Source organism: Trachemys scripta, chromosome 8 (genome assembly GCF_013100865.1).
Source record: "Trachemys scripta elegans isolate TJP31775 chromosome 8, CAS_Tse_1.0, whole genome shotgun sequence".
Classification (NCBI taxonomy): domain Eukaryota; kingdom Metazoa; phylum Chordata; order Testudines; family Emydidae; genus Trachemys; species Trachemys scripta.
The window spans coordinates 108,659,896-108,685,629 of record NC_048305.1 but is presented as its reverse complement, the minus strand read 5'-3'; the positions used below and the strand labels follow the sequence as shown (position 1 = coordinate 108,685,629).

General features: G+C 46.7%; 1 protein-coding gene across 2 annotated transcripts in view; it reads right to left on the bottom strand.

The window, feature by feature from the left end:
- Positions 1 to 1,101: 1,101 nt before the first annotated feature.
- Positions 1,102 to 25,734, bottom strand: part of MED8 (mediator complex subunit 8) — a 25,549-nt gene continuing 916 nt past the window's right edge. The window contains exons 1-7 of one of the 2 annotated variants that reach the window (XM_034779645.1): positions 22,957 to 23,543; positions 22,326 to 22,444; positions 18,440 to 18,584; positions 17,267 to 17,407; positions 16,748 to 16,829; positions 10,129 to 10,377; positions 1,102 to 7,258 (exon numbers count right to left, since the gene is read on the bottom strand). In XM_034779645.1, the coding sequence (XP_034635536.1) occupies positions 7,194 to 7,258; positions 10,129 to 10,377; positions 16,748 to 16,829; positions 17,267 to 17,407; positions 18,440 to 18,584; positions 22,326 to 22,444; positions 22,957 to 22,962 (807 nt within the window). In that variant the 5' untranslated portion in view covers positions 22,963 to 23,543 and the 3' untranslated portion in view covers positions 1,102 to 7,193. Of the gene's footprint in view, positions 7,259 to 10,128; positions 10,378 to 16,747; positions 16,830 to 17,266; positions 17,408 to 18,439; positions 18,585 to 22,325; positions 22,445 to 22,956; positions 23,544 to 25,734 lie in introns of those variants that run through there. The other variant, XM_034779644.1, reaches the window with a different exon arrangement.

Genomic DNA, 25,734 nt, shown 5'->3' with positions numbered 1-25,734 from the left:
GTTCAGGTCCAGCTGCTTTGGGAGTGATCTGAATGCAAAACCAAGCTCAACATTTCTATAAAGTGTGCGCAGAGCTTACTCTCAACACAACCTCAGTCCAAACCCCAGGGCACATCTGCCTTTGGATCCAGAGCACACATGGGACACCTCAGTCAGAAAAGTCATGTCATTGAAGTAAGTGCCTCCAGCCATGGCTACTGTTCAAATACAAGTCAGTGACACAGACTGAGCCAGCAAGCCTCAAGTCATGGCTTTGGTTAGGTACAGAAAACATATACTCTCTAACAGGTTCCTTCCCCGGCTTCTCCTTCCCCGTATCTGAAGAGTCTGCTAAACTCCCCTGCTGTAGAGAGCTCTGGGCTGCGTTAGCACCTGCAGATAGTTGAAAATCCATCACTAGATGGAATGGTAGAATGGTTAATACAGATGTGAAAAAGGCAGAAGCTATCAATAAATGATTCTGTTCTGTATTTGGGAAAAAGCCAATCATGTAGTTCTATTGTACGATCACAAAACTTTCCATTCCAATAGGAACTTGGGAGGATGTTAAACAGCTACTAAATTTAGACATTTAAAGTGGGTGGCTCAAAGTGACATGATTTGGCCACTGAAACTGAGCAGCACCTACGTAGTAAGAGTGCAGAGAACGTATGTTGTATATGTTATTTTGGGGAAGTTCTATGGCCTGTGCTATACAGAAGGTCAGACTAGAGGATCACAGTGGTTCCTTCTGGCCTTGGAATCTATAAATTAGCAGGTCCAGATAACTTGCACCCAAGAGTTTTAAGAGAGCTGGCTGCCCAGCTCACTGGTCTGTTAATGAGGATTTTCAATAAGTCTTGAAACACTGGGGAAGTTCCACAAAATTGGAAGAAAGCTAATGTTGTACCAGGTCTGTCATTATAGGTCTGTCAGATTGGTATCAAGCCTGTGCAAAATAATGGAGTGGATGATAGGGGACTCCATTAATAAAGAATTAAAGGAGGGTAATATAATTAATGCCAGTCAACACAGATTTATGGAAAATAGAGCTTGTCAGAATAACCCCGTATCTTTTTTTGGATGAGATTACAAGTTTGTTTGATAAAGGTAATGGTGTTGATGTAATATAATTAGACTTATGTAAGGCACCTTACTTTGTACGGTACAACATTTTGAACTAGAACGATGCAAAACTAACATGACACTCAACTGGATTAAAAACTGACTAACCAATAGGTCACAAAAAGCCAATGCGGCCACAAAGGCAAATGGCCTCCTGGGATGTACTAATAGGAGTGTTGTATGTAAGACCACAGGAGGTAAGTGTTCCCCTCTACTTGGCGCTGGTAAGGCTTTAGCTGGAGTGTCATGTCCAGTTTTGGGAACCACATTTTGAGAAAGATGTGGACGAACTGCAGAGAGTCCAGAGGAGAGCAACACAAATGGTAAGTAGTTTAGAAAACATGACCTGTGAGGAAAGATTGAAAGAAATAGGCATGTTTTTGTCAAGAGAAGACTCAGGGGGAGAATTTATAACAGTCTTCAACTATGCGAAAGGTTGTTATAAAGAGGACTATGATAAATTGTTCTCCATGTCCACTGAGGATAGGACAAGATATAATTGGTTTAGTTTGCAGCAGGGGAAATTTAGGTTGGATATTAGGAAAAGATTTTGAACTATGAGGATACTTAAGCACTAGAGCACGTTACCTACAGAGGCTGTGGAAGAGAAAATTACTGATGTTATAACAACAGGAGGTTCTTTAAAATGTATGGTCCCTATCTGTAATCCCCCGTGGGTATGCATGTGGTCCATGCACCTGTACTCAGAGAACTTTGAAAGCAGTGTTCATTGGTCCACGCACACGCTCTTGCTCTCCTTGTGTCTCCAAGGAGATAAAAGGGCAAAGTGGACTAGCCACCTGTCCAGTTCCTTCTCTACTGCAAATCCAATGATGCAAAGCAGAGGGAAAGGAGGGTGGGTAGTGGAATACAGATAGGGACCACACTGCTCAAAGAACCTGCACTTACTATATGGTAAGTAACTTTCTCTTCTTCTCTGAGGGGTGGACCCTATATGTCCTCCATTGTGGGGACTGACAAGCAGTCAGGATGCAAATGCTATGAAACTTTGTCTCCATGGAGTGTGATGTAAGGTGGATCCACCATCAGTGCTCCAAGATCACTCACTGCTGGAATGATTAATAATCTTTGAAATTATTAATATGGAAAACCACTAATTTAACCATTGTGGCAGGGCACTGCAAGAGAAGCCCTTAATCAGCTCCTGCCACTCCAGGGCTGGGTGAACTGCCCTGTGTTTGCCCGGTAACTGACCACACCTGCCAGCCTCATTAGCAGGACCTATAAGGCTGGAAGGAAGTGAGAGAAAGGGTGTGTGTGTGTGGAGACTAGGAGTGGGAGGTCAGGCTCAGAGGGAGTAGACGCCTCCTAGTCTGCTGCTGGCCAGGCTTGTGGTAGGCCAAGCAGCTGTAAAGCCTGTATATAGCTGGAAATGGATCACAAATAAAGAACACGGGTGTTGCACCAGACTGAAATGCCCCTGATTCATGGAGGAGAGGGCCCAAGGGGCCGAATCCAGAGGGGCGCAGTGTGTACCCCATTACAACCATAAATTCCTTTATTAAATCCAAAGAAACTTATACAATTACTCTAAACATGCCTAAAAAGCCTAAACAATAAGCAATGCATCCAAACAGTAACAAAACATGTATAAGCATTTGATCAAGATACTTACAAATGGGCTACAAGCAAGGAGTGCTTAGACCCATATTGGTCGGCTCCAGCTTGGTCAGGCAGGTATTAGCAATGAACCCTTTAAGAATTTACTATTTATATCTTATAAAACAAGTTATGTCACTGCCAATTACTGACTTCAGCAAAAGAAGTTTTATTTCCAGCCTTAATCCAGGTAAGATTTACAACCTCCTTTCTTTCCCAGGCCTTTCCTCCCTCCTTCTTGCTGTCCAACAGTTTTCCCATTGCACCTGGGTTCACACAAGCATTAACACTGGTGTGTGGGCTGGGGAAGGGAAGGGTTGGCTCATTTAAAGACAGATTCTCTTTGTTTTATTTAAGTCATCTACAGCTTCCCCTATTGGTCAGAGGCCATCTGTTTAGAAACTTCCCTTTATCTCACTAGTTGTTCTTTGAACCAGACGTCCTCCCTACATTAGTCCTCCTGGCCTTATCACTTAACTTAAGCTAACTTTAATTTTTTAATTTTGTACTTATCCTACACCCACCTCCTGGCTGAGGTTATGGCTACCAGGAATGCAACCTTCATAGACAGGCGAGACACGGAACATGTAGACAGCGGTTCCAAGGGCGGCTTTGTGAGCACCGAAAGAACAAGGGCGTAGGTCCCATTGAGGAACAGGGTTCCTTACTGGCAGAAAGGTTCTAACTCAGCCATTCCAGAATCAGGCAGTCAGTGGGTGAGCAAAAATTGAGTTCCCATATGAAGGTGGGTGGTATGCACTGATTGGTGCCAGGTCAACTCATAAAGAGCTGATGGAAAGACCAGCTGCTTTGAGGGACAGAAGATGGACAAGAATAAGGGGAATACCTGCAGCTTCTGGGGATATAAGGGGATGTTGTTGTGCCCAGACAGAGAAACACTTCCACTTGGCTAAGTAGCCTTTCCTAGTGGAATCTTTTCAACTATTAGTAAGGATGCTTTGCATGGCTTCAGAGCAGAAATGTTCTAGAGTTGATGCCCATCCAAAAAAACATGCCTGAGATGGAGTGCTTGGGGGTTGGAATGCTTGATTCTGCCCTTCCCCTAGGTCAGGCTATCGGAAAAGGGCTGAATATTGATCGATGACTAAGATGACAGGAGTACGAGACTCGGGAATCAAAACTGTCTGGTCTAGTTGGGGGCGATGATGATGACTCGTATCTTGTCCTGATGAATCTTCCGCAAGACTCAAGATAGGAGTGGTAAGGGAGGGAAGGCCTAGTTCAGGTGATCTGACCGCAGAAGGAGAGTGTCACCCTATGAATGAAGCCCTAGGGCGCCTCTGGAGCACTATATGTTACACTTCCTGGTTGTTTGAGAGATGAACAGGTCTGTGGTGGGGGTTCTCCATACAGCAAAAATACTGTTTATCACGGAGTCGTGTAGCTCCCACTCATGGTTGATAGCAAAGCGTCTGCTGAACGTGACCATCAGCTCATTTGGATTCCCTGCAAGGTAAGCTGCCGAAAGCCTGATCTGATTGCTGATGCACCAGTTCCATGGATTGACTGCTTCTGCACACGGGGATGGATCTCACTGTTCCCTGCTTGTTGGTGTAAAAGATGGTTGTCATATTAGTCGATATTACCAAGACATGGGGACATTGTATGAATAGGAGAAAGGCTTCCACAGTTCCATAATGTTCATATACATCCTGCTCTCTCGGGATATCCAAGTGTCCTGTGCTGTATGACTGTCCATCTGGGCACCCCAGCCTAAGAGGGAGACATCTGTAATGATCACTGTGCCTGGTGAGGGGGAAAGGAAGGGACACCTATGCATATTTGGTGGGATCCTTCCACCATAGTAGAGTTGATTACTATGGTGGGAATATTACTCTTGTGTTCACGGACAGTTTGTTTGATGAGTACACTGTCTGAAGCCATGCCTGTAGGCAGCGAAGATAGAGTCTGTCAAACGATGTGATGCAAGTGCATGAAGCCGTATGTGCCGAGAGAGAGAGAAATTTTGGTTGATGTTCAAGGGTTGTTCGTGACCTGATCCATAAGGTCATTCGTTGCTTGGAACCTGTCCACTGGCAGGTAAGCCCTTGCCGTGACTGAATTTAGTTACACCTTGACAAAGTCTAAAGTCTGTGTTGATATTAGGCTGGCAGACACTGCCTTCAAAATTCTCCAACTCTGGGTGCATGCAGCACATGTGTACCCACAGTGAAATACACAGAACGGCCAGCACTTGAAGAAGAATCTCTGTTATTGGATGGAAGAGTACAAGGAAACAATGGGACAACACGACTCAGCACACCAACAGCCTAATCTTAGTTAATTTTTTTGTAGGCCTCATGGTAAAGGAGTTTAAGGAGGCATTTATAGGAGGATAATGAGGGGAGCTCCTCCTAAGCCTGAGAGGCAGCATAGGAGAAAGCATGAATATGCGTGTTTGAAAATCAGAATGGATATAAGCAGGGCAAGACAGCATCTGTCAAGGCCAGACAGAAAGATGTGGCAATAATCAAGAGAACGTGGATGACAGTTTTAGCTCTTTGGGTGGACAGAAAAAGGCCTTATCTTAGAGATGTTATGCAGAAAGATTTGGCAAGATTAAAACATAATCCGGATGCAAGGACTTAGACAGGGGTTTGAGTCAAAGATGATGCCCAGGTAATGGGCCCAAGTGACAGGCGGGCGGATGGTGGCGTCACAGAATCATAGAATATCAGGGTTGGAAGGGACCTCAGAAGGTCATCTAGTCCAACCCCCTGCTCAAAGCAGGACCAATCCCCAACTAAATCCATAGTGATCAAGTAAGCAGGTAGTGAGGAGGACATGGGGGGGAAGGTCAGGAGCTGTTTTAGCCATGTTGAGCTTGAGCTGATGGCTAGACATCCACGAGGAGCTGTCAGAGACAGGCCAAGATTTTAAGTCTGGACAGAAGGAGACATGCCTGGAGCAAAGGTAGATCTGAGAGTCATCAGCATCCAGCTGGTAGTTGAACTTGTATTTGTGGATGAGATTACCCTGTATAGATGTGTAGAGGGAGAAGAGGACCAAGGACAAAGCCATATGGAGCCACCATATAATGCTGGAGTGCAGATGAGGATCCCCCTCCAAAGGACATGTTGAATGTGTGACTAAAGACGTATGAGGAGAACCAGGAAGGGGCAAAATCACCAAAGCCAAGGGAGGACAGGATTTCCAAAAGAAGAGCATGGTTGATGGTGCCAAAGGTGGCTGACAGATTGAGGAGCTTTGTCTAGGAAGAGGTTATTCGAGACCATGGCAAGAGTGCTTTCAGTGGAGTGTAAGGGCAGAAGCCAGATTGGACAGGGCCTAGGATGGAACTCCAGACAGCAAGCTCTACACTTTGTGTTAGGAGGACTGACGAGATGATCAACAGTGGTCCCTGCTGGCCTTGATAATCTATTATTTTAGACAGTGTGTTCAATGAGCTTTGTAGATGGAAGGGAGATGGGGCAGTAGTTGGAGAGACAAGTGGGGTCAAGCGAGGGTTTTTTAAAATAGGAAAGACTAAAGCATGTTTGTACTGCAAGAGGAAAGAGCATGAGGAGAGTGAGAAATTACAGAGAAGAGTGAAAGTTGGTGCGAGGGAGATCAGGAGATGGGATGGGATCAGGGCAAGTGGAGACATTAGATAACAGAACATCTGTGCTTCTGTTCCTGCAGCTCCCTCTGCTGTGACCCTCACAGCATGGCATCTTGAAGGGTGGTACAGGGTTACTCGTTTTCCCCTTGGATGGATTTTTTTTCATTCTAGGACTGGTGCCTGGGGAATAGCTATTGTGAGTTTTACAGTAAATAAAAATTCTGCTGCTCATGGCAGGGAGTGCTGTGTCCAGGTGAAACCCAACAGCAACTCCTGGATTCAACCTCCGTATCAGTATTCAATAGAGAACAAGATGCCATATAAATGGCCAGCTCCATGCCATGTTTAGAGGCAGAGCTGTTCTACAGCCATTCCCAAAGGGAAATGAGGATCAGGCTGCGAGGCTCCTTGGGACCTGACACACAGCCAACAGTGGTCACACTTGGCATAGTACAGGGTCTTTATTCAACAATGGGAGGCAGGGGAAAGGGAGGGGGCAGTGCAACCTTCATGCACCTCCTTACACAGAAGCCAGGAGAAGAGTTTTCTCTGAAGCTGTTCAGGTTCTGCATTTGGATGAACGAAGAGTATGGGCCCCTCCACGCCAGACCAGGTGGGAGACAGGCTTTCCCTTGTCTGGGGAGCTCCCACCCCAAGCACGTGGCCACCAGCAGTTATGCACAAACCCTCCAGCACTGAATAAAACCAGATGGAGGAGACAGCCTGGAGCTCACAGGAGGGGAGAGCCCACCCAGAAATCTCTCTGCTGGGGATGATGAGTGGAGGCTTGAGGGGATCTGACAGGCATGGAAGGAAATCCTGGAGTGGCAATTGGCAGGAACAATGCTAGTGTCGTGTGGTCAGCCAGGACGAGGCTCCTCTCTGCTCATCTCTGGTATGGATGCATTGAGGCAGATTTGATGTTGGTTTTTATGCCACTGGGTATCTTACCTAGAGAAGAAAAAGGAGTCGTGCAGTCACTTGATAAGAGAAAGGGTACGTGCAGGACAGCACAACATCAGTGCAGAAACAGCCCTATTGGGAGCCATCCAGTCCCAACCCCAGGCTCCAGGGCAGGATGGTTAGAACATAAGAATGGACACACTGGGTCAGAATAATGGTCCATCTAGCCCACTATCCTGTCGGCCAACAGTGGCCAGTGCCAGGTGCTTCAGAGGGAATGAACAGGATAGGGCAATTATCAAGTGATCCTCTCCTGTCATAGAATCATAGAATATCAGGGTTGGAAGGGACCTCAAGAGGTCATCTAGTCCAAGCCCCTGCTCAAAGCCGGACCATTTCCGAACTAAATCATCCCAGACAGGGCTTTGTCAAGCCGGGCCTTAAAAACCTCCAAGGATGGAGATTCCACCACCTCCCTAGGTAACCCATTCCAGTGCTTCACCACCCTCCTAGTGAAATAGTGTTTCCTAATATCCAACCTGGACCTCCCCCACTGCAACTTGAGACCATTGCTCCTTGTTCTGTCATCCAGTTCCAGCTTCTGTCCCATCCTAAATAAACCCTTCCTCTCTCCTTCCTGGTTACACCCTTCATCACGTTTGCAGGCAGGTAGGTTTGCTACCATTGGTCATTATTTTGGCCAAGCCATACATTATAATTTGCTCCGCTATAGCCACTTCACAAGGATCTCAGAGCATTAACGACTAACACTACACTGGGTCTTCCTCAATGTTAATTTAGGGTTAAAGCTGCTGCTCAAAGGTATTTTCCAACAACACTACCAGTGCACATCCAGGAACTCACTAGTAGGCAGAGTTACATCCACACTAGCCTCAACTAACACCTCCTTCCCCAGACGTTATTCCCATCATCCCTGGATTCTGTGGCAGCTTCAAGAATAATTTAAGAAAATTGAGATTTTTAGTGAATTAAATAGGACCATGAGTAATTCAGTCAGCTCAGCTTTCCTTATGATATTTAATTCAGTGGTTTCTGGGCTGCCCTGAATTCAGTGTTGTGTGCTACAGAACTCTGTATTGACACTACATTGTCGTTTCATTGCAGAAGCTGTGGGTAGAAGTGGAGGTTTTGGCAGCTGGGCCCCCCACACCCTGGGAGTGGGAGCGTTTGGAGAAACACATTAACTGGAGGTTTCTGCTAACAGGACCAACCATGAAATCGCTAACAATGCTGACATTTACATTGTCATTGTCAGGGTCCATAATTATCACCCCACTGAGATAAATGAGGCCATTCTACCTCTCTGGGCCGTTGTTTCAGGCTGTTTGCTGACCCTGGCAGACACCACTGCACTGGGGTATGCTGGGTTATATTTCAAAGGATTCCTTCACAACCATAAAGGCTAGAAATGTGTCTTTTGAATAAAGCTGAGTTTTTGGAGGACACTTACGCATCACAAATCCATGGGCCTGGAATGGATCCTAACACCAAACTTAGCCAGGGTCTGCACCTATGTAACACTTTCTGCTTTGAGCATTCACAGCACTCACGTTCTATTGCTCGGAGTCACGCCCATGGAGCGTCTTACCGCTGACTTCAGCATTTCTGGCTAGTAACCAATATGACAATCAAGGTCCAGACACCCCCGGGGGAGAACGGGAGTGAGCCACTGATTTACAGAACACGAATACAGCATGCAAAGTATATTGAGTAACATCTTGCATCACAGCTTGTCATGTTCTGAACGTGATGGCCATAATGAAATAGGTATACAGACTGGTTAGGAATCTAAGTATTTTTAGCTATAGAAAAATTTGCTAATAACCCGTACTACAACTTCAACTCCACCTCACAGCAAGGAAGGGTACCTCCTAAGGCAAGAGCCTCCATATAATCATCATTGTCCAGCCCAGGAACAGATAATGATGAAAGATGATAGTTAATGGGGAGACATTGAGACATCCCCTGCTATCACCTCAAGAGGGAATTTCCCCAATCTGAATAACCACAAGTCACCATGGTTTTGGGGGAGATCCCTTTAAAAAGGAGGCTTTCATCCAGAAACCGAGGGACACCTCTAGGCAGGAAGCTGTCAGTGAATGCCAGATTCCACCTTTGTACTAGAGAATATAGGTTCGTTTCACCGTTTGTGTCCCTTTGTTGACTCCAGCTCTGAGTTATTTTATGTCAGTTTGGATCGTATTGTGGGTTAACCTAGATCCCCAAGATACCGCAGTCTACTCAGCTACACCCTGGTGTCCTCCACAACTCCACACCCTGGCACTTATTGTAACTCCGTGAGTACGGTTATTCAGCCAGGTTTAAAGTTGTGGGAGTATCAGAGCCACGACAAACTGAATTCTTCTGTTAGGAAAACAGCATCAAATGGAAATAAGATGCAAACAGTGAGGGTAAGTAACCTCTGGAACGTGTTCCCAAGGGACATAAGCAAGTTCTCCATCACCTGGTGTCTCATGACAGGGAGTTTCTGTCTAAACCATCTGCTCTAGCTCAGCCACAGGGCACTGGGCTGGAGACAGGAGTCTCTGGCCTGTGCTATACAGGAGCTCAGACTAGATGGTCACAATGGTCATTTTCAGCCTGAACACCATGAATCTGTGAACAGTTCTGTAATATCTGGATTTTAATAAGGAGAGGTGTCCCTCAAAGCCAGGTTTCTCCAGCTCCATGCCACGGATGCTCTGCTCTCCTTGTCCTGAGCCCCCACTTTGCCCCAAAGAGGTCTCTATCAAAGCCAGGTTTCCCCAGCTCCATACTGCGTATCCCTCTGCTCTCCCTGGCAGCCCAGAGAGCGTGGTGCTTGGGGTAGGACAGCTGGCCTTGATGTCCCTCTTTTTCTCTCCACACACCAAGCACTCTTAGGCATTCTTATTTACCTGGCTGGCCTGCCTGTGACATCTGAACTCCTCCAAGCATTGGCTGCTGTTGGCTAGAAGCACTTGACATCTGGACCTGCTGGATGCCTGAAGCCCCTGCTATGATGGCACCGGCACCTGGCTGACTTGCTTGGACAGGTCCCCCTGAGCCTGGAGGCCTCCGGTTCGACAGCCCTTTTCCAAATGCCACGGCTGCCACCAGTGCATTGGTATCAGCAGGGTTGAAAGTCTGCTTGTTTTGCCGTAAACCTGCAGGGAAAGAGAAAATTTCTGGAGCATTTCAACAGCCAAGCCCATTGGACACTTCCCAGGAGACAACCTGGGCTCACTATTGTCCTGTGTCTGTAACGATGAACTTGGTGTGGATACCAGTAGATGAAATAGAATAAGGATGGGCCAGCGTGCTAGTGGCACTCAGGAGACTGAGGCTCTACACCCACCAAGGACTCCTTGTGTGACCTTGTGCAAGTCTTGCCTCAGTTCCCAATCTGTAAAACGGGGACAATAGCCCTGCCCTGCTGCACCAGGGTGTATGATGGTAAATTCACTAAAGACCGTGAGGTGCTCAGACACTATGGGACATCTACGATACATCCATGAGGCCCCTTTCTCCAAGATGCCATGCTGTGGACTGGCAGGTAGCTATGGAATAAGATGGCCCAGCCTACCCGGGCTGTTGGAAAATCAAACCTACTTTCAAGAACTGAACATACATGGTTTCAGGTAACAGGGTCATGCTGTGCATGATCAGTCCATGTTGGCCATGGATACTGGAAATACCCAAGATCTGATTTTAAAAACAGTAGACTTCACGTAGAGATAAAAACTAAATTTCCCTGTGCTAATTTCCCCCTACTGTTACTCATACCTTCTTGTCAATTGTTTGAAATGGGCCACCCTGATTACCACTACAAAAGTGATTTTTCCTCCTATTGATAATAGCTCACTTCCACTTTTAATTCAATTATCTCTTTAGAACTGACCCCCCACTTGGTAAGGCAACTCCCATCTTTTCATGTATAGTTTGAATTGGGCCACTCTGATTACCACTACAAAATTTGTTAGTCTCTAAGGTACATATTCTGCCTACTGTATTTTCCACTCCATGCATCTGTAATAGGCAGAATATATATACACAGCACATTTATTTGGGCATAAGGTGCCACAAGTACTCCTCGTTGTTGTAATTTTAGAACCGAGACTCCTAATGGCTATAAAATGGTTATTTGCCTGTTCAGGAACTGCTGCCTTTCATCATGTGTTGCACATGTCCATTCCACTTCAGGGTGAGCACATGTGTTCAAGTGCACCAAAGCCAGAGCTCTTTTTCTCATACCAGTACCCGTCAAGCAGCGCATGCACTATCCACATGCTTGTGTTGCTAGCCAATGGTATAAAGGGGTAGAGCTGACCTGACCTTCCCTCAGTTCCTTCTTACTGGAAAATAGTAAGTTGGAGTCTAATATAGAAGGGAGGAGGGTGGGTCAGGGAATAGATGTGTGCAATACAGCTCAAAGAACAATAGTTACAGAACAGGTGAGTAACTGTTTTTTTTTCTTCTTCAAGTGATTGCTCATGTCCATTCCACTTCAGGTGCAGTGCAGCAAGGAGGAAGGTTTCAGAGTCTATTTGAACAAGAACTGCAATACAACTTGTCCAGATCTGGCATCTTCCCTTGATGCTTGGAAAATACTATGACTCGGGTACATATTTTCACGTCCAGGTTGCAGCCCTGAAAATGTCACTTATGGGCACCTTACCCAAGGAATGCAGCTGATGCTGCTTGAGCTCTTGTAGAAATGAAGGTTACCCACTTGTAACTGGAGTTCTTCAAGATGGACTCTGCATATTGCCACTCATGGGATATGTTGAGTGATCTGGGGCATGACTAGCTCTTTATGGAAAAGGCTAGCCCATTTAGTCAATTTTATATATTGTCTTTAGGAAACTACAAAGGTTATTGAGATTCGCAGTGTTAAGAGGAAACCACACAACAAAGGTGCTGCCATCTGGGAACTGGTTATCCTAAGAGCTTTGATTTCTTAGATCAGTGGAAATTATACCAGAGCTAAAACAGAGAATTCAGCTGAGTGAAGCCAATGTTTGTTTCTACTTGAGTACATACCTGCTAAACCATAGCACACATGCTACAATCCTCTGACAGACCCTGCTCAGGGAAGCTCAGGCTTCACCATGATGAGAGTGGGTTCCCCCACCTCTTACTGTAATAGTTACATTGGACGCCTCCAAAACAGGTTGGGGAGCGTGTCAACAATCTACTACTATGAATATGTATTTGGCATTTAAACTTCACGGAAACTATGGGATATTACATGCATTGTTTTCACTTATCTGTATCCTGTTATAATGTAATGGCAAACATTTACATTATCATACCTCTGCAACTAAATAAGTGAGAAAGAAGCCTTGTGTAATGCAAACAAAGAATTTTAGCAGGAAAGTACTAATTAGTGTGCATTTGAAGGCAAGTGGTAATTGTGTGATAATCAGAGATCCAAGACCCTAAACAGACTCTGGGCGGTGACCCTGTCAGTTTGCTTTCTGTAACAAGAAGCTATAAGTATGGATTCAGGGAAAAATTCTGCATCTCTGGATGCAAAGCCGGGATCCCAGATAATCTGGTACCTTGAAAAGACTGTTGGGAAACTGGCAGTTTGTTACATCGCTGCCATCATTTGGAATTACCAGACTGTGATTCACCTGTGTTTCACCTGTACATAGATTTAACATCTCAATAACTCTCATTTCCTTTTCTTAGCTAATAAACCTTTTGTTAGTTTACTACAGAACTGGCTACTAGTGTTGTCTTTAGTGAGGCATCTAGAAAGCAACATGACCTGGGTGAGTGACTGGTCTCTTGGGACTGGGAGTAACCTGGAATAGTGTGTGATTTTTGGTATGAATGCCCATTTATCACTAAGTTTCAGAGTAGCAGCCGTGTTAGTCTGTATCCGCAAAAAGAACAGGAGTACTTGTGGCACTTTAATAAATTTGTTAGTCTCTAAGTGCCACAAGTACTCCTGTTCTTTTTGCATTTATCACTAAGTCCAGTTTGTCTGGATAACAAGACAGACTGGAGAGTCTCAAGGGGACTGTCAGACTCCATGGAAAGACTGTAATAGCAATCCAGTAGTTCACATTTGGTACCGACTTGGTGAAATCTAATTACAGAACATGCCACCAGTTTGGGATATCTGCCCTGAGATAGGCAGTAGGTACTTATGGCTGTGAGCAGTGGTCACTCTAATTTTTCCCACCCATGTGAGAAATTAATTTTGTTATGTCCACCAATATGGAGGTGACGTGTGACACATCACCTCCATATTGGTACACTTAACAAAATTAATGTGGAGGGGTGGGGCCAAGGGGTTCGGAGTGTGGGAGGGGGCTCAGGGCTGGGGCAGAGGGTTGTGGGGTGGGTGAGGGCTCCAGCTGGGGCCTTAGGCTCTGGGGTGGGGCCGCGAATGAGGGGATTGGGGTGCAGGAGGTGGCTAGGGCAAAAAGTTGGGGTGTGGAGGGTGTGGGCTCTGGGCCAAGCTGGGGGAGGGGCTGCTTTCCCTGGAAGCTCTGGCGGGGCAGGGCTGGACCAGGGGAGGGGCGCCTCTCCCCGGCCGCGGCACTTCCGGCGGGCCTGGGCCGGGCAAGGGGCTCCTTTCTCCAGCAGCTCCGGAGGGGCTGGACTGGGGGATCTGTGCGTCCCTAAATAGCCAGCTGCATGGCCGCGCAACTTACAGGGAACTTAGGTTGTGAGCCACTCCAGGCAGCATGACAAAGACTATGTGAGATACAACTGAGGTCGGAATCTGAAGCAGAGAGAAAGATTAAATTAGTCTTTCTTGGAGACCCTATAGGTGTCTTCGGAGGTGGAGCTAAGAATTCAGATGATCTTCATGAAGACCGATGCAAAAAATTAATTTAGTTTCTCCGTGATGGCCTTATTGTCCTTTTACTTTGTTGTTTAGCCACAGTGGCACTTTTTTTGTTCTCTTACTGTGTTCTCAAAAAGAAGAACAGGAGTACTTGTGGCACCTTAGAGACTAACAAATTTATTAGAGCATAAGCTTTCGTGGACTACAGCCCACTTCTTCGGATGCATACCTTCTTTTTGCGGATACAGACTAACACGGCTGTTACTGTGTTCTGTAATTTGGGGTATACATTTAAGCTGAGCCTCTAATATGGTGTCTTTAAGAAGTGTCCATGCAGCTTACAGGGATTTCACTTTTAGCACTGTATCTTTCAATTTCAGTTTAACTTCCTCATTACTGTGTAGTTCCCCTTTCTGAAATTAAATGCTACAGTGTTGGGCTGCTGTGGTGTTTTCCCCGCCACAGGGATGTTAAATTTAATTATATTATGGTCACTATTACCAAGCGGCCCAGCTATATTCACCTCTTGGACCAGATTCTGTGCTCCACTTAGGACTACACCATGATAGAAAGAACCAGAAGAGATGAAGTGCTCAATTTAGATGGATATTTTGAATTCTTTGGATACTTTACATTGGTAAGATACAGGGCTATTATGTTTTTAGCCTGCGGATCCTTAGCCAATGTTGGACCCACACTGAATTCACAAACCAAGGGATCTGATGAATAACCTGAAATGGGAAAACTTTTCCAGCTCCGAGGTATGTTTCATCTTGGCTTTCTGTTTGCTTGAACTGATGTCCCCAGCTCTGACATGATGTCAGGGGGTTTAAGTCCTCTGTCCTGAAGGGTCTCAGTAGAGGGCTGTACCTTTCTGGCAACGGGGTCTGAATGTTTAGCTACTGAATGCTCGGTTGCCTTGGAACTAGAGCTCAGTGCAGAGGCTGATGCCTTCGGTGTAATTGACTTCCTCAATCCAGAAATGCCTGGGGCTGATTTAGGCCACCTGTTCTTTCCCTCAGATGATTCTGATACCCCTTTGGAATCGGGGGTAACAGTCAAAACTTCTTGTAATAAGAGGGCTTGAAATCTTTTGTCTCTCCTGCTGGACATGGGGAGTGAATGTGCGACAGACAGCATAACAGGAAGAACAGGAGTACTTGTGGCACCTTAGAGAACAGGAAGGACGGTGTCTTTTCTCTAGGCATTTGAAACACCTGGTGTGGGCATCCAAAGCTAGGGGCAGACCATGGAACATAACACACATCTTTTAAAGCCACGCTTCTTTGACCCCACCACGGACACTAGTACTGTCACTAGACACTAAAACCTAGACTAATGCTATTTACTATGAACTACTGGCTAACAAACTAAACTGACTGACTATCCTAAGAGAATAAAGGCGCTTATCAAAGCTATTACAGATCCACAAGATCCAGAGAATGTCCATATCCGTCCCAGTGCTGCACTTGGAAGGAAATGAGATGGTTGGGTTGAGCTGTCTCTTTGTGCTAATACTTTTGTTTCCCTTTTATCTAAACCAACCTAGTGCTGCGTCTGAGCTGAAGTGATTGTTAACTCCAGTTAAAGCAGCGAACGGCGATTTTGTCTCTTTAGAGGAGCAACAAACGTGTCCCCAGAGTGGGCTGGGGCATTCAGGCCAGACGGTTTTGGGGTGCTTTGGGCCTGGGGGGGGGGGGTGTTGAGGTCAAGGCCGGGGAAGACCAGAGTGGGGGCTGCTGGAGTCAGATCGCTGAATCAGGGCTGCAGAGCACACACACTTGGGGCACTGCATGCTTGTCTGGTGGCTGCTGGTCTGCAGGCTGAGAGTCACAGCAGCAGAGCAGAGTAACAGGGCCTCTCCCTGGCCTGGGTGGAACCCCAAAATGTGACAGCCCCTAATAACGAGTCGATAACAGCAAAGCAAATACCTTAGCCCCCCCTCACCTCCACCCTACATTCTGGGCTTCCCAGGGTGTCCTGTCTGCTACACGTCTGTCTTGGTTAGATGACAAGCCCTCTGAAGCAGAGAAAACCTATATTTTGGATCTTGGACAGCACCACTCACAACATCAGCACGGAAAAAACAAGAACTAGCAGCTTGCATGGAGCAGTGCTGTTTATGCAGACAGAAGCGTGGCAGGAGATAAAATGCAAGGGTGCTCAACACTGTGTCACAAAGTGAGACAGAGCAGGCTGCTGCACGTCTTGAAACACACCTTTAATCACAGGGCACGAACAACCCAAGGGCAAAGCTACCAGCTGGCACATTCTCGACTCATTCAGAACATGGCTAAGGGGTTTCTTGTTTTCTTCTGTATTTGCATGGTCATTCTAATTAAATTATGCTGATTAAGATACTTGTGTTGGCAAACTCCAGGAGCAGCATTTAGGGTCACCTAGAGGGAGGTAAAGTGAAGCTGCAGAGATGGCCAGAATGACATTCCTGATAAGATCAGAACTCACCTGAATGATGCTAGTTTGGATCAATTAGATTTCCCTAAAGCACAGAACACCTAATGCCTGGCACAAAGGAAACCCATCTCACGCCGTCTGGATTCCTTTCTAAAAAATGGGTCTCCTGGCTCAGCCTCTCCTCCCTCCGCCCACCCCGAACTCTTCTCCCATAAGGCCCTTCTGCTATCCCCATGCTCTATGGTTTGTGTTCGACTTGGCCTCTCAAGCCTTCCCCTTGGACTCTGTACCCCACCTCCACCCCAGTGCCATACCTCCACTCTCAGACTCTCGCTCCTCCTTGCTGATTTTCTCCAGCAGATTTGAGCACATTTTGTTCAGGCTCTGGATCTGCTTCTGCAAAGTGAAAGTAATGAGAAAATGCAAGGACATCTCCAGCATGCTACAGGACAGTGAGGTTAGTGTGTAAAACCTTTCCCAGCAGCTGTGACACTGAGTGCAGGCATTTAGGGAGCCTGGGTCCAATAAAAGGTTGGCCGGGAACAGCCATGTGAACGACTGTGTACTCCTCATCTCTGCTGATCAAACAGCAATTCCTACAGAATGGGAAGTGGTTACGGTGCTGTCACTTTAGGAGGAGGTGGAGCCCTATGGTCTGGAGCAGCTGGAGAAATCACAGAAGGGGAAAGGGAGAAGGGCCTAGAAGAAAAGCAAATTGCAACCAGGACAGAACGGCAGGATGTAGCAACTCAGGAGCGAGACAGAGAAATGGGGAGCCTGCGCCTGTTCTCTGGGTTGAAGGTGGGTGCAGCACCTAGCTGTTCCTCCCCTACCTGTGCCACATCAGAGCTGATTCGAGTTGCATCTGTGATCAGCTGCTTCTCCTGCTCCTCCACCTCAGGGTCGGGCTTGGTACGGAGGTGGTCCGGCACCACCTCATGGCTGAAGACTGGCACACGCCCTTCTGTCTGTCGCTGGAACAATTGGAGAATCTGTGCTCAGAGCCCAACCCTCCAGCACAGCAGTCACACAACTGGAGCAAAGAACACTGGCTAGGAAGCTAGAGCCCTACTAACAATTTGCTGTTGAGGGATTTTGATCTACAGAGCATTAAAAGGTTTGGGTCCTATCTAGTATCAGGGGGGAGCCGTGTTAGTCTGTATCTACAAAAACAACAAGGAGTCTGGTGACACCTTAAAGACTAACAGATTTATTTGGGCATGAGCTGTCGTGAGTAAAAATCTCACTTCTTCGGATGCATAGAGTGAAAGCTACAGATGCAGGCATTATATGATATAATTATATATATATGATACAATGCCTGCATCTGTAGCTTTCACTCCATGCATCCGAAGAAGTGAGGTTTTTACTCACGACAGCTCATGCCCAAATAAATCTGTTAGTCTTTAAGGTGCCACCAGACTCCTTGTTGTTTTTGTGGGTCCTATCTAATTATCTAATTAGGTTCTTAAACTACGTCTGTCCTCATGGTATCCAAACATTCTAGGGGCTACCCGAGATCCCTCTTCTCTCCCAAGGCGATGCCTGCCATGACTGCCCGTTTAGCTGGGATGCTTGTGCTAACAGCCCCCACATTTCAATATCGGGGGGCCTGGGAGTTCTTAGTGGCGTGTCTTGGACTGTGGAATTTACTTCCCTGTTGGTCAGTTAGCTGAGGACACGGTGCAAGAGGCAGTCAGTGGGGAGGCCTGTCAGTACAGGGGATCTCTTTCTGGGGGCCTTGGCTGCACGGTGACTGCATTTTCACAAAGAGGAACAAGGAATATAGACTGTACCAAAGTGCAAGTTCGCAGGTGAAACCTCTCCACACAGCAGCTCTGGGATGAGCTACCCCTCCCCCAAAGTGTTCATTCCCCTCTTCCTTCTGTGGAAAGGCTGTGTGTGTTAAGCATTAGGAGGTTGTAGGTGAGTTGGAGCTAGTGCCTGAAGCACATTCCAGCGCTCCATGGGCATCTCTCAGCAGAGCAGAGCTGCCAGGTTCTTACCATGATCTCCTCATCACGGTCTGGAGATAGCACCAGGGGGATGATGACCTGGTTGCGCATTAGGGGCGTCTTCTCATGCTTCAGCACTTTGTTCAGCGTGTTCAACTGGCCTGAGAGCAGTGCAAAACTGTCCAGTACTGAGGGCCTGGGAAGGGAAAGGCGATGAGTGAGACCAGGGAACGGATGCAGGAGACAGAGAGAGCTCTTTCACCGCTCAGCCACAGCTCGTCATCCACTCGTCTCTGCAAGACCCCCAGACTCAGGGGCAGAGCAGGCTGGGGGAGGAAGGGTGGTCTCTGGTATTTGTGAAAGAAGCCTGCCTCAAAGCAGGGACTAATAACTCCCCCTCCCCCTGTATGATGCCATGGGTGGTGCCATTCCCAGCACCACTGGAAGGGAAAAGGGGGAGGAGATGCCTGTAGGTTTTAAATTACATGCACAGAAAGAGATGCAGTTTTCCTCATCGCTCATTTCCCATTGTGACCCGTATGGCAGTGCCTGAGACACCCTTTAACTTCTACCCAGCACCTGGCACTAGGAGTAGAGAACGTGCTCATGGTTTGGCTGTTAAGATTAAGAGCCAATGAAGTAGAGAATGTTTCAGGTGGGAAGTTTGCTTAATAAATACCATCAGCAAAGCCCCCTTCAACTTCCTTTGATTTCTTGGAAAATCATCAGGGAGGTTCTGACAATTCTGCAGGCCTTTTACAATGCTGTGTATAAACAGTGACTCTCTCCAATGCTTCACTGTAGTAGCTGACATTAAAGAGAGACTGCATAGTTTAGTTAGCAGCTCAGCCATTTTGTCCTAAATGTCCTTCAGAAGGTGAATGTCATTATGTGATTGACATCAAAAACCTCTAGGCAAATGCACAGCAACGTCAAACAACAAATGCAAGAGCTATGTTTTTGCAGGGGTCAGGTGGCATAGCTGGCAAGACCAAGAAATGTGGAACAATTTACTTATCGTATAGTAAATGGGGGTTTTTAAGATGTCTTCTCCAAGTGGATCCCACTCAAGGTGTGCTTGGGGAGCCATGCACACAGTTTCATGCACGAGGCCCAAGCGCATCATGTAAGATCCACATGGACAAAGATTCAAAGCAACAACTACAATTTTTACTGCCACACCTAGGGTGGGGCTGGCCTGGGTCAGATACAGAGAAAGATATCGTGGCCCTAATCAGGAGCAGTAAAAGAATGAGATGGATCTGGTCTCTCTCAGATCTCAGTGTGATTCTGTCCCTGGCTGCGATTAAGGAGCTCAAGGCTCCGTTGACGTTCCCGATTTGACGACGATCCCAGTCTCCCTTGGAATTGTACCTGCCTCAGTTTGGTACCAAGGACCTGCAGGCCAGTGCCGAACCAAGGATGCAGCTCAGAACTGAGGATAGATCATACAAGGCCTCGTACATTGCCTTTGCTAGAACCCCTATGGAGGATGACTGCTGGTGGTATGGGCAGACAGATCTGAAAGCCATCTCTAGGCAGGGATAAAATCCAGCTGGATCTTTCCTTCCAGTGAACTTTCAGATCTGAGAATGCTGAGAAGCCTGACCAGATCCACCTGTCTGTGCCTTTGCATATTCATTCATAGATTCACAAATTCCAAGGCCAGAAAGGACCATTGTGATCATCTAGTCTGACCTCCTGTACAGCACAGGCCAGAAAACTGCCCCAAAATAATTCCTAGAGCACATCTTCTAGATAAACATTCAATCTCGATTTAAAAATTGCTAGTGACAGAGAATTGACCGAGACCTTTGGTAATTTTTTTCATGATTAAATACTCTCACTGTCAAAAATTTACACCTTATTTCCAGTCTGAATTTGTCTAGATTGTATCAGCCATTGGATCGTGTTCGACCTTTCTCAGCTAGACTGAAGAGCCCATTATTAAATATTTTTTCCCCATGTAGGTATCGTACTTATAGTCTGTAAATCAGTCCTTAACCTTCTCTTTGTTAAGATACATAGATTGAGCTATTTTAGTTTATCACTAGAAGGCAGGTTTTCTAATCCTTTATTCATTCTTGTGGCTCTTCTCTGACCCCTCTCCAATTTATCAACATCTTTCTTGAATTGTGGGCACTAGAACTAGACATAGTATTCCAGCAGCGGCCACAACAGTGAAAAATATAGAGGAAAAATAAACTCTTTTACTCCTATTTAAGACTCCCCTGTTTATTCATCCCAGGATAACATTAGCTCTTTTGGCCACAGTACTGGGAGCTCACGTTCAAATGCTTATCCACCACGACTGCCAAAATTTTTTCAGAGTCACAGCTTCCCAGGATAGAGTCCCCCGTTCTGTAAGTATGGCCTACGTTCCATTCCCAGATGTATCCATTTAGCTGTATTAAAACACACATTCTTTGTTTGCGCCCAGCTTAACCAGGAGATCCAAATCACTCTGAATCAGTGACCTGTCCTCTTCATTATTTACAACTTCCCCTAATTTTGGTGTCATATGCAAATTTTATCAGTGATGATGTTGTGCTTTCCTCCAGCTCACAGATACAAATGTTAAACAGCGTAACAAATCCCTGCGAGACACCACTGGAAACACATCCACTTGAGGATCATTACAATTACCTTTTGAGACCTATCAGTTAGCCAGTTTTTAACCCATTCTATGTATGCCACGTACATTTTATATCCTTCTAGTTTTTTGTTTTGTTTTTTTCCGGGCAAAATGGTGTGCAGTACCAAGTCAAACACTTCACAGAAGTCTATTTATATTATGTCAACACAAATCCCTTTATCAACCAAACTTGCAATCTCATCAAATAGAGATGTTAAGTTAGTTTGACAGGATCTATTTTCCATAAACCCATGTTCATTGGAATCAGTTACATTGCCTTCCTTTAATTCTTTATTAATTGAGTCCTATATATGGAAATGCTCCTTCCTTTCCTTGCGGGTGGACATTCCTTTCCATAAGGACTAACTCACAAGACAAGGTCACATTTCAGAGCATATGCACTACTGAACTGTGTAGGGTAATTCTATTCTTTCTAGGGTCTTACACCGTGCCCATCACCATGGCATCTGAATGTGTAAAATGTGGCCATTTTTAGAAGTGGGAAAAGTGGGGAGTTCACACTCCGTGACCTCAGAAACACCAGAGAGGATTGTGCTCAAACTCTCCTATGAAGTTAATCTCTGGGCAAAGACCAAACCTTTGAAAAGTCATGACAGCATATAGGGAGAGATGTGTCTCCCTCAAACACTTCAATACTGTGGTGATAGGTGCTGCATAAAAACCCTAGGACAAAGACCCAAACTGAGATTTAGAAATCAATTGCAACACTGGACTAACAAGCAAGAAAACCACCCACATTAGATCAGATGACAGAACCAGACCCTTTCTAGAGTGAAGAATATCGTGCACGACCATCCCTACATTCCCTAGAAGTTCTATGGCCTGTACTATATAAGAGGGTTGAGTAGATGATCACAGTGGTTCCTTCTGGCCTTAGAATCTATACAGAGCAAGGGCGGGGTCCCTGCTTACTCCAGTCCTGACTGGTTCCGAAGCACACTTTGCTCAGGAACCAACACAAGGAGCAGGCACCTCTGTAGTTTGCACTCCTTCTACAAGGCTTGTGGCTGCTTCTTTTTTTCAGAAGATCATCTGCCAAACCCAGTGCGTGGGCACCTCCCCTCCAAAATCACCTGACAGTCATGTGGCAACACCAGCAATTGCTAACATGAAAAGTAAATATTAAGAAAAGATTTTTTGGGTGGGGATTCTTTTCATGGGATTTAGCAGCTGAAAATAAGGTCTCTGTGAACCCCAACAAGCAGAATGTAGAGCACATCTTGCACAACAGGACAGATTAGCCATGACACCCCACACTCGCAAACATGCACACCCTCTTACCAGGTGAGCCGGTCATACTCATTCTCTAGCTTATAGATGAAGCTGACCAAGGAATTCTTCAGGTCAGCCACCTGGCTAATAAGCGCCTCCAGGGACAATTCGAGCTGCTTCTCCTCCCTCTGCAGAAAGCGGGAAAGAGAGGAGTTAGGACAAGGCCTAGTGCTCTCCTCAGCCCCAGAAATGCACAGAGGTTACCAGATACAAATATATGCATCGCCCCACTCCCCCTTAGCAGATAGAGCAATACCATTCTTCCAGGAGAGAAACATGCTGGAGATAAAATGCCCGGGGTTTCTTCTGTCACAGCCCCATTTCCCTTCGGCCAGGAACTCAGTCTCGTGCAGCTCACAGGCAGCTGGTCTCCCCTGGATTTCCTAAGCACCACTCGACCTGACCCCCTTAGGTACCCACCTCAGACTCAGGTACCAGCCTCTTTCCCTCACCCGCTGCCTTTGGTCTCACACTGACCACTTGTAATCTCCAGTGGCCATGGAACCTGTAGGCTCCCATGTTTCATCTGCCATTTTTAATTTGTGGCTGGTGCTCAGACACTGCGGTGGTTAGGGTCATACAAGTACCTAGACCCACAAAGAGAGTTGACTACTGCCTTTCATTTCCAAGTGTTTCATACCGACATACAGCCATCTCACGGACATCCTTTGGGATGGAGGGTGGCAGACAACTGGGGCACAGCATGCCACCTAACAGATGGGTGAGTATCTGCAGCCTAGGAAGCTGGGTCAAACCCCGGACTCTTACAAAAAGCACCTAGGATTTCGGCTACTATATGTTACGTACACAGTAGCAGAGTTGCACAAAATTCTTTATGAAACACAGTTGGACTAGGTCCCTGCCCCAATAATTTACGAATGTAAACCACAAAGAGAATAATAATACGCCAAGGAGGGTGGGAGAGAGCAAACAATGGGAAGGGAATGCTGATTGCGAAAGCAGATCATGACACAGTCTTTCTACAGGCATGGCTCTCACCACACCCTTCCTGTCTCAGAGCAACCATCCTTCTCCATCCTCCTCCCTTCCCCCCCACCGGGTCCATCTTCCCATCCTGGTTACCATCCCCCCTCTACTGTTCCCACCAGCTCTACTCATCCCATTCCAATCTACCACTCCTCCCACCACCACAAATCCAGATCCCACATCCACATCCTTCTCTACGACCTCCTCCTCACCTCTGCTGACATTTGCACCAGCCCTGGTCCTCCCTCCATCCCTACCCGCTCCACCTCCCACACACATCCACCATCACTTCTGGCCCCTCATGGCACCATTCCCAACCTCATACCTATTCTCCTCCACTCCCATGCCCTACCCTCTCTCTCTTTGGAACACCACACCATTTCTAAAAAGATCACAGCCATCCACAAACTCTTCATATCTCCCTCCTACCAGCTCCTGGTTCTCACAGAGACCTGGATCCCTTCGTCTCATCCAGCCTTTGCAGCTGCCCTCTTATGAGGCCCCTCCTTCTCTTACATTTCCCACCCTGGATCAGATCGTAGTGGAAGTGTTGGACCTCTCCTCTCCTGCTCCTACAGCTTCCATCCTCTCCTTCCTCCCCTACCTTGAACAGCACTGCATGTGCCTCTTCTCTCCTCTCCTCTCCCATGCCACCGTGCTCTCATCTACCATCCACTTCGCTCCTCCCCATCAGCCTCCCTCTGGCTCTCCTTCCTCTCCTGGCAATCTCCCACATTCATCCTCAGTGACTTCAACATGTTGATAACCCATCCAACCTCTCAGCTGCACATTTCCTTACCCTTCATTCAACCTGCAGCCCTGGTGCAACTCTTGCACTCACCAAAAGGGCCATTCACTTGACTCAGTCTTCACCAAGCACTGCTCTTTCTAACTGTTGCGTTCCCTCTCTCTGACCATCACCAGCCCTCTTACAGCGCCACCCATCAGCCCTGCCCTCCTGCCCTGGCACTCGCCTTTTCTGTTTGCCTCCAGCCCACCAGCGCTTCTCCTTTGCTCTCAGCCCTCTCCTCCCTTCATAGGATTGTTGATTCACTCCAGGCTTCACTCACCTCCACCCTTGATTCTTTCGACCCTCTCTCTCATCACAAGGTCCACCTTGCCAATCCCCAACCTTGGCTCACCCCCAACATCTGTTTCCTCTGTGCCCGCTCTCATGGATGAGCAGGCTGACTTCCTCCACTACAAATCTGTTCTCACCCGTTTCAGTTCTGCCATCTTCCTAACTAAACAACGTTACTTCTTCAACTTCACTGACTCCTATGGCTGCAATGCCAACTGCCTTTTCACCACCTTGGACTCAGGCTTTGTCTACACTAGCACTTTTGTTGACAAAACTTTTGTGGGTCGGGGTGTGAAAACACACATCCCTTACTGACATAAGTTTCACTGACAAAAGCACCAGTGTGGACAGCACTATGCTGGCAGGAGACACTCTCCAGCTGACATAGCTACCGCTGCTCGTTGGGGGTGGTTTAATCATGCCGGCCAGAGAGTGCTCTCTTCCCCCGGCGTAGAGCGTCTGCATAGGAGCTCTTACAGCGACGCAGCTGCAGCGATGTAGCTGTGCCGCTGTAAGGTCCATAATGCAGACATGGCCCCACTCTTCAAACACACCCCTTCTCCTGCCACAGGATCTCACCAATTACGACATGACCTTCCCCCTCCCCTCGGCTTGCCTTTCCCTTCACCCTTCCCCTCCAACATCTCTCCTTCTGCACTGTCACACATACAAAAGTATCTCATCTGCTCTCTTCCTCTAACCCCTCCACTTGCCCCAGTGAACCAGGGATAGCTCAGTGGTTTGAGCATTGGCCTGCTAAACCCAGGGTTGTGAGCTCAATCCTTGAGGGGGCCACTTAGGGATCTGGGGCAAAATCAGTACTTGGTCTTGCTAGTGAAGGCAGGGGGCTGGACACGATGACCTTTTAAAGTCCCTTCCAGTACTATGAGATAGGTATATCTCCATATATTATTTATTATTATTTATCTCCTGATCTCCCTCACTGCCCACTCTGATCCTCACCCTCACTTTTCTCCTTAAACTCTCATTATTCTAAGGCTCTTTCCTCTCTCACAATACAAACATGCTTTAGTCTCTCCCATCTTAAAAAAAAAAAAAAAAACAAACCACCTGTAACCTCACTTGCCTCTCCAACTACTTCCCCGTCTCCTAGCTCATTGAACATGCTGTCTACAGTCACTGTCTGAGCTCTTCTCCTCCAATTCCATGTTAGACCCTCTCCAATCTGGCTTCCACCCCTTGCGCTCCACTGAAATCACTCGCCCTTTCAGTTGCCCTTTTCTGAACTTTTTCTAATGCCAGTATATCTTTTTTGAGATGAGGAGACCACATCTGTATGCAATATTAAAGATGTGGGCGTACCATGGATTTATATAAGGGTAATAAGAT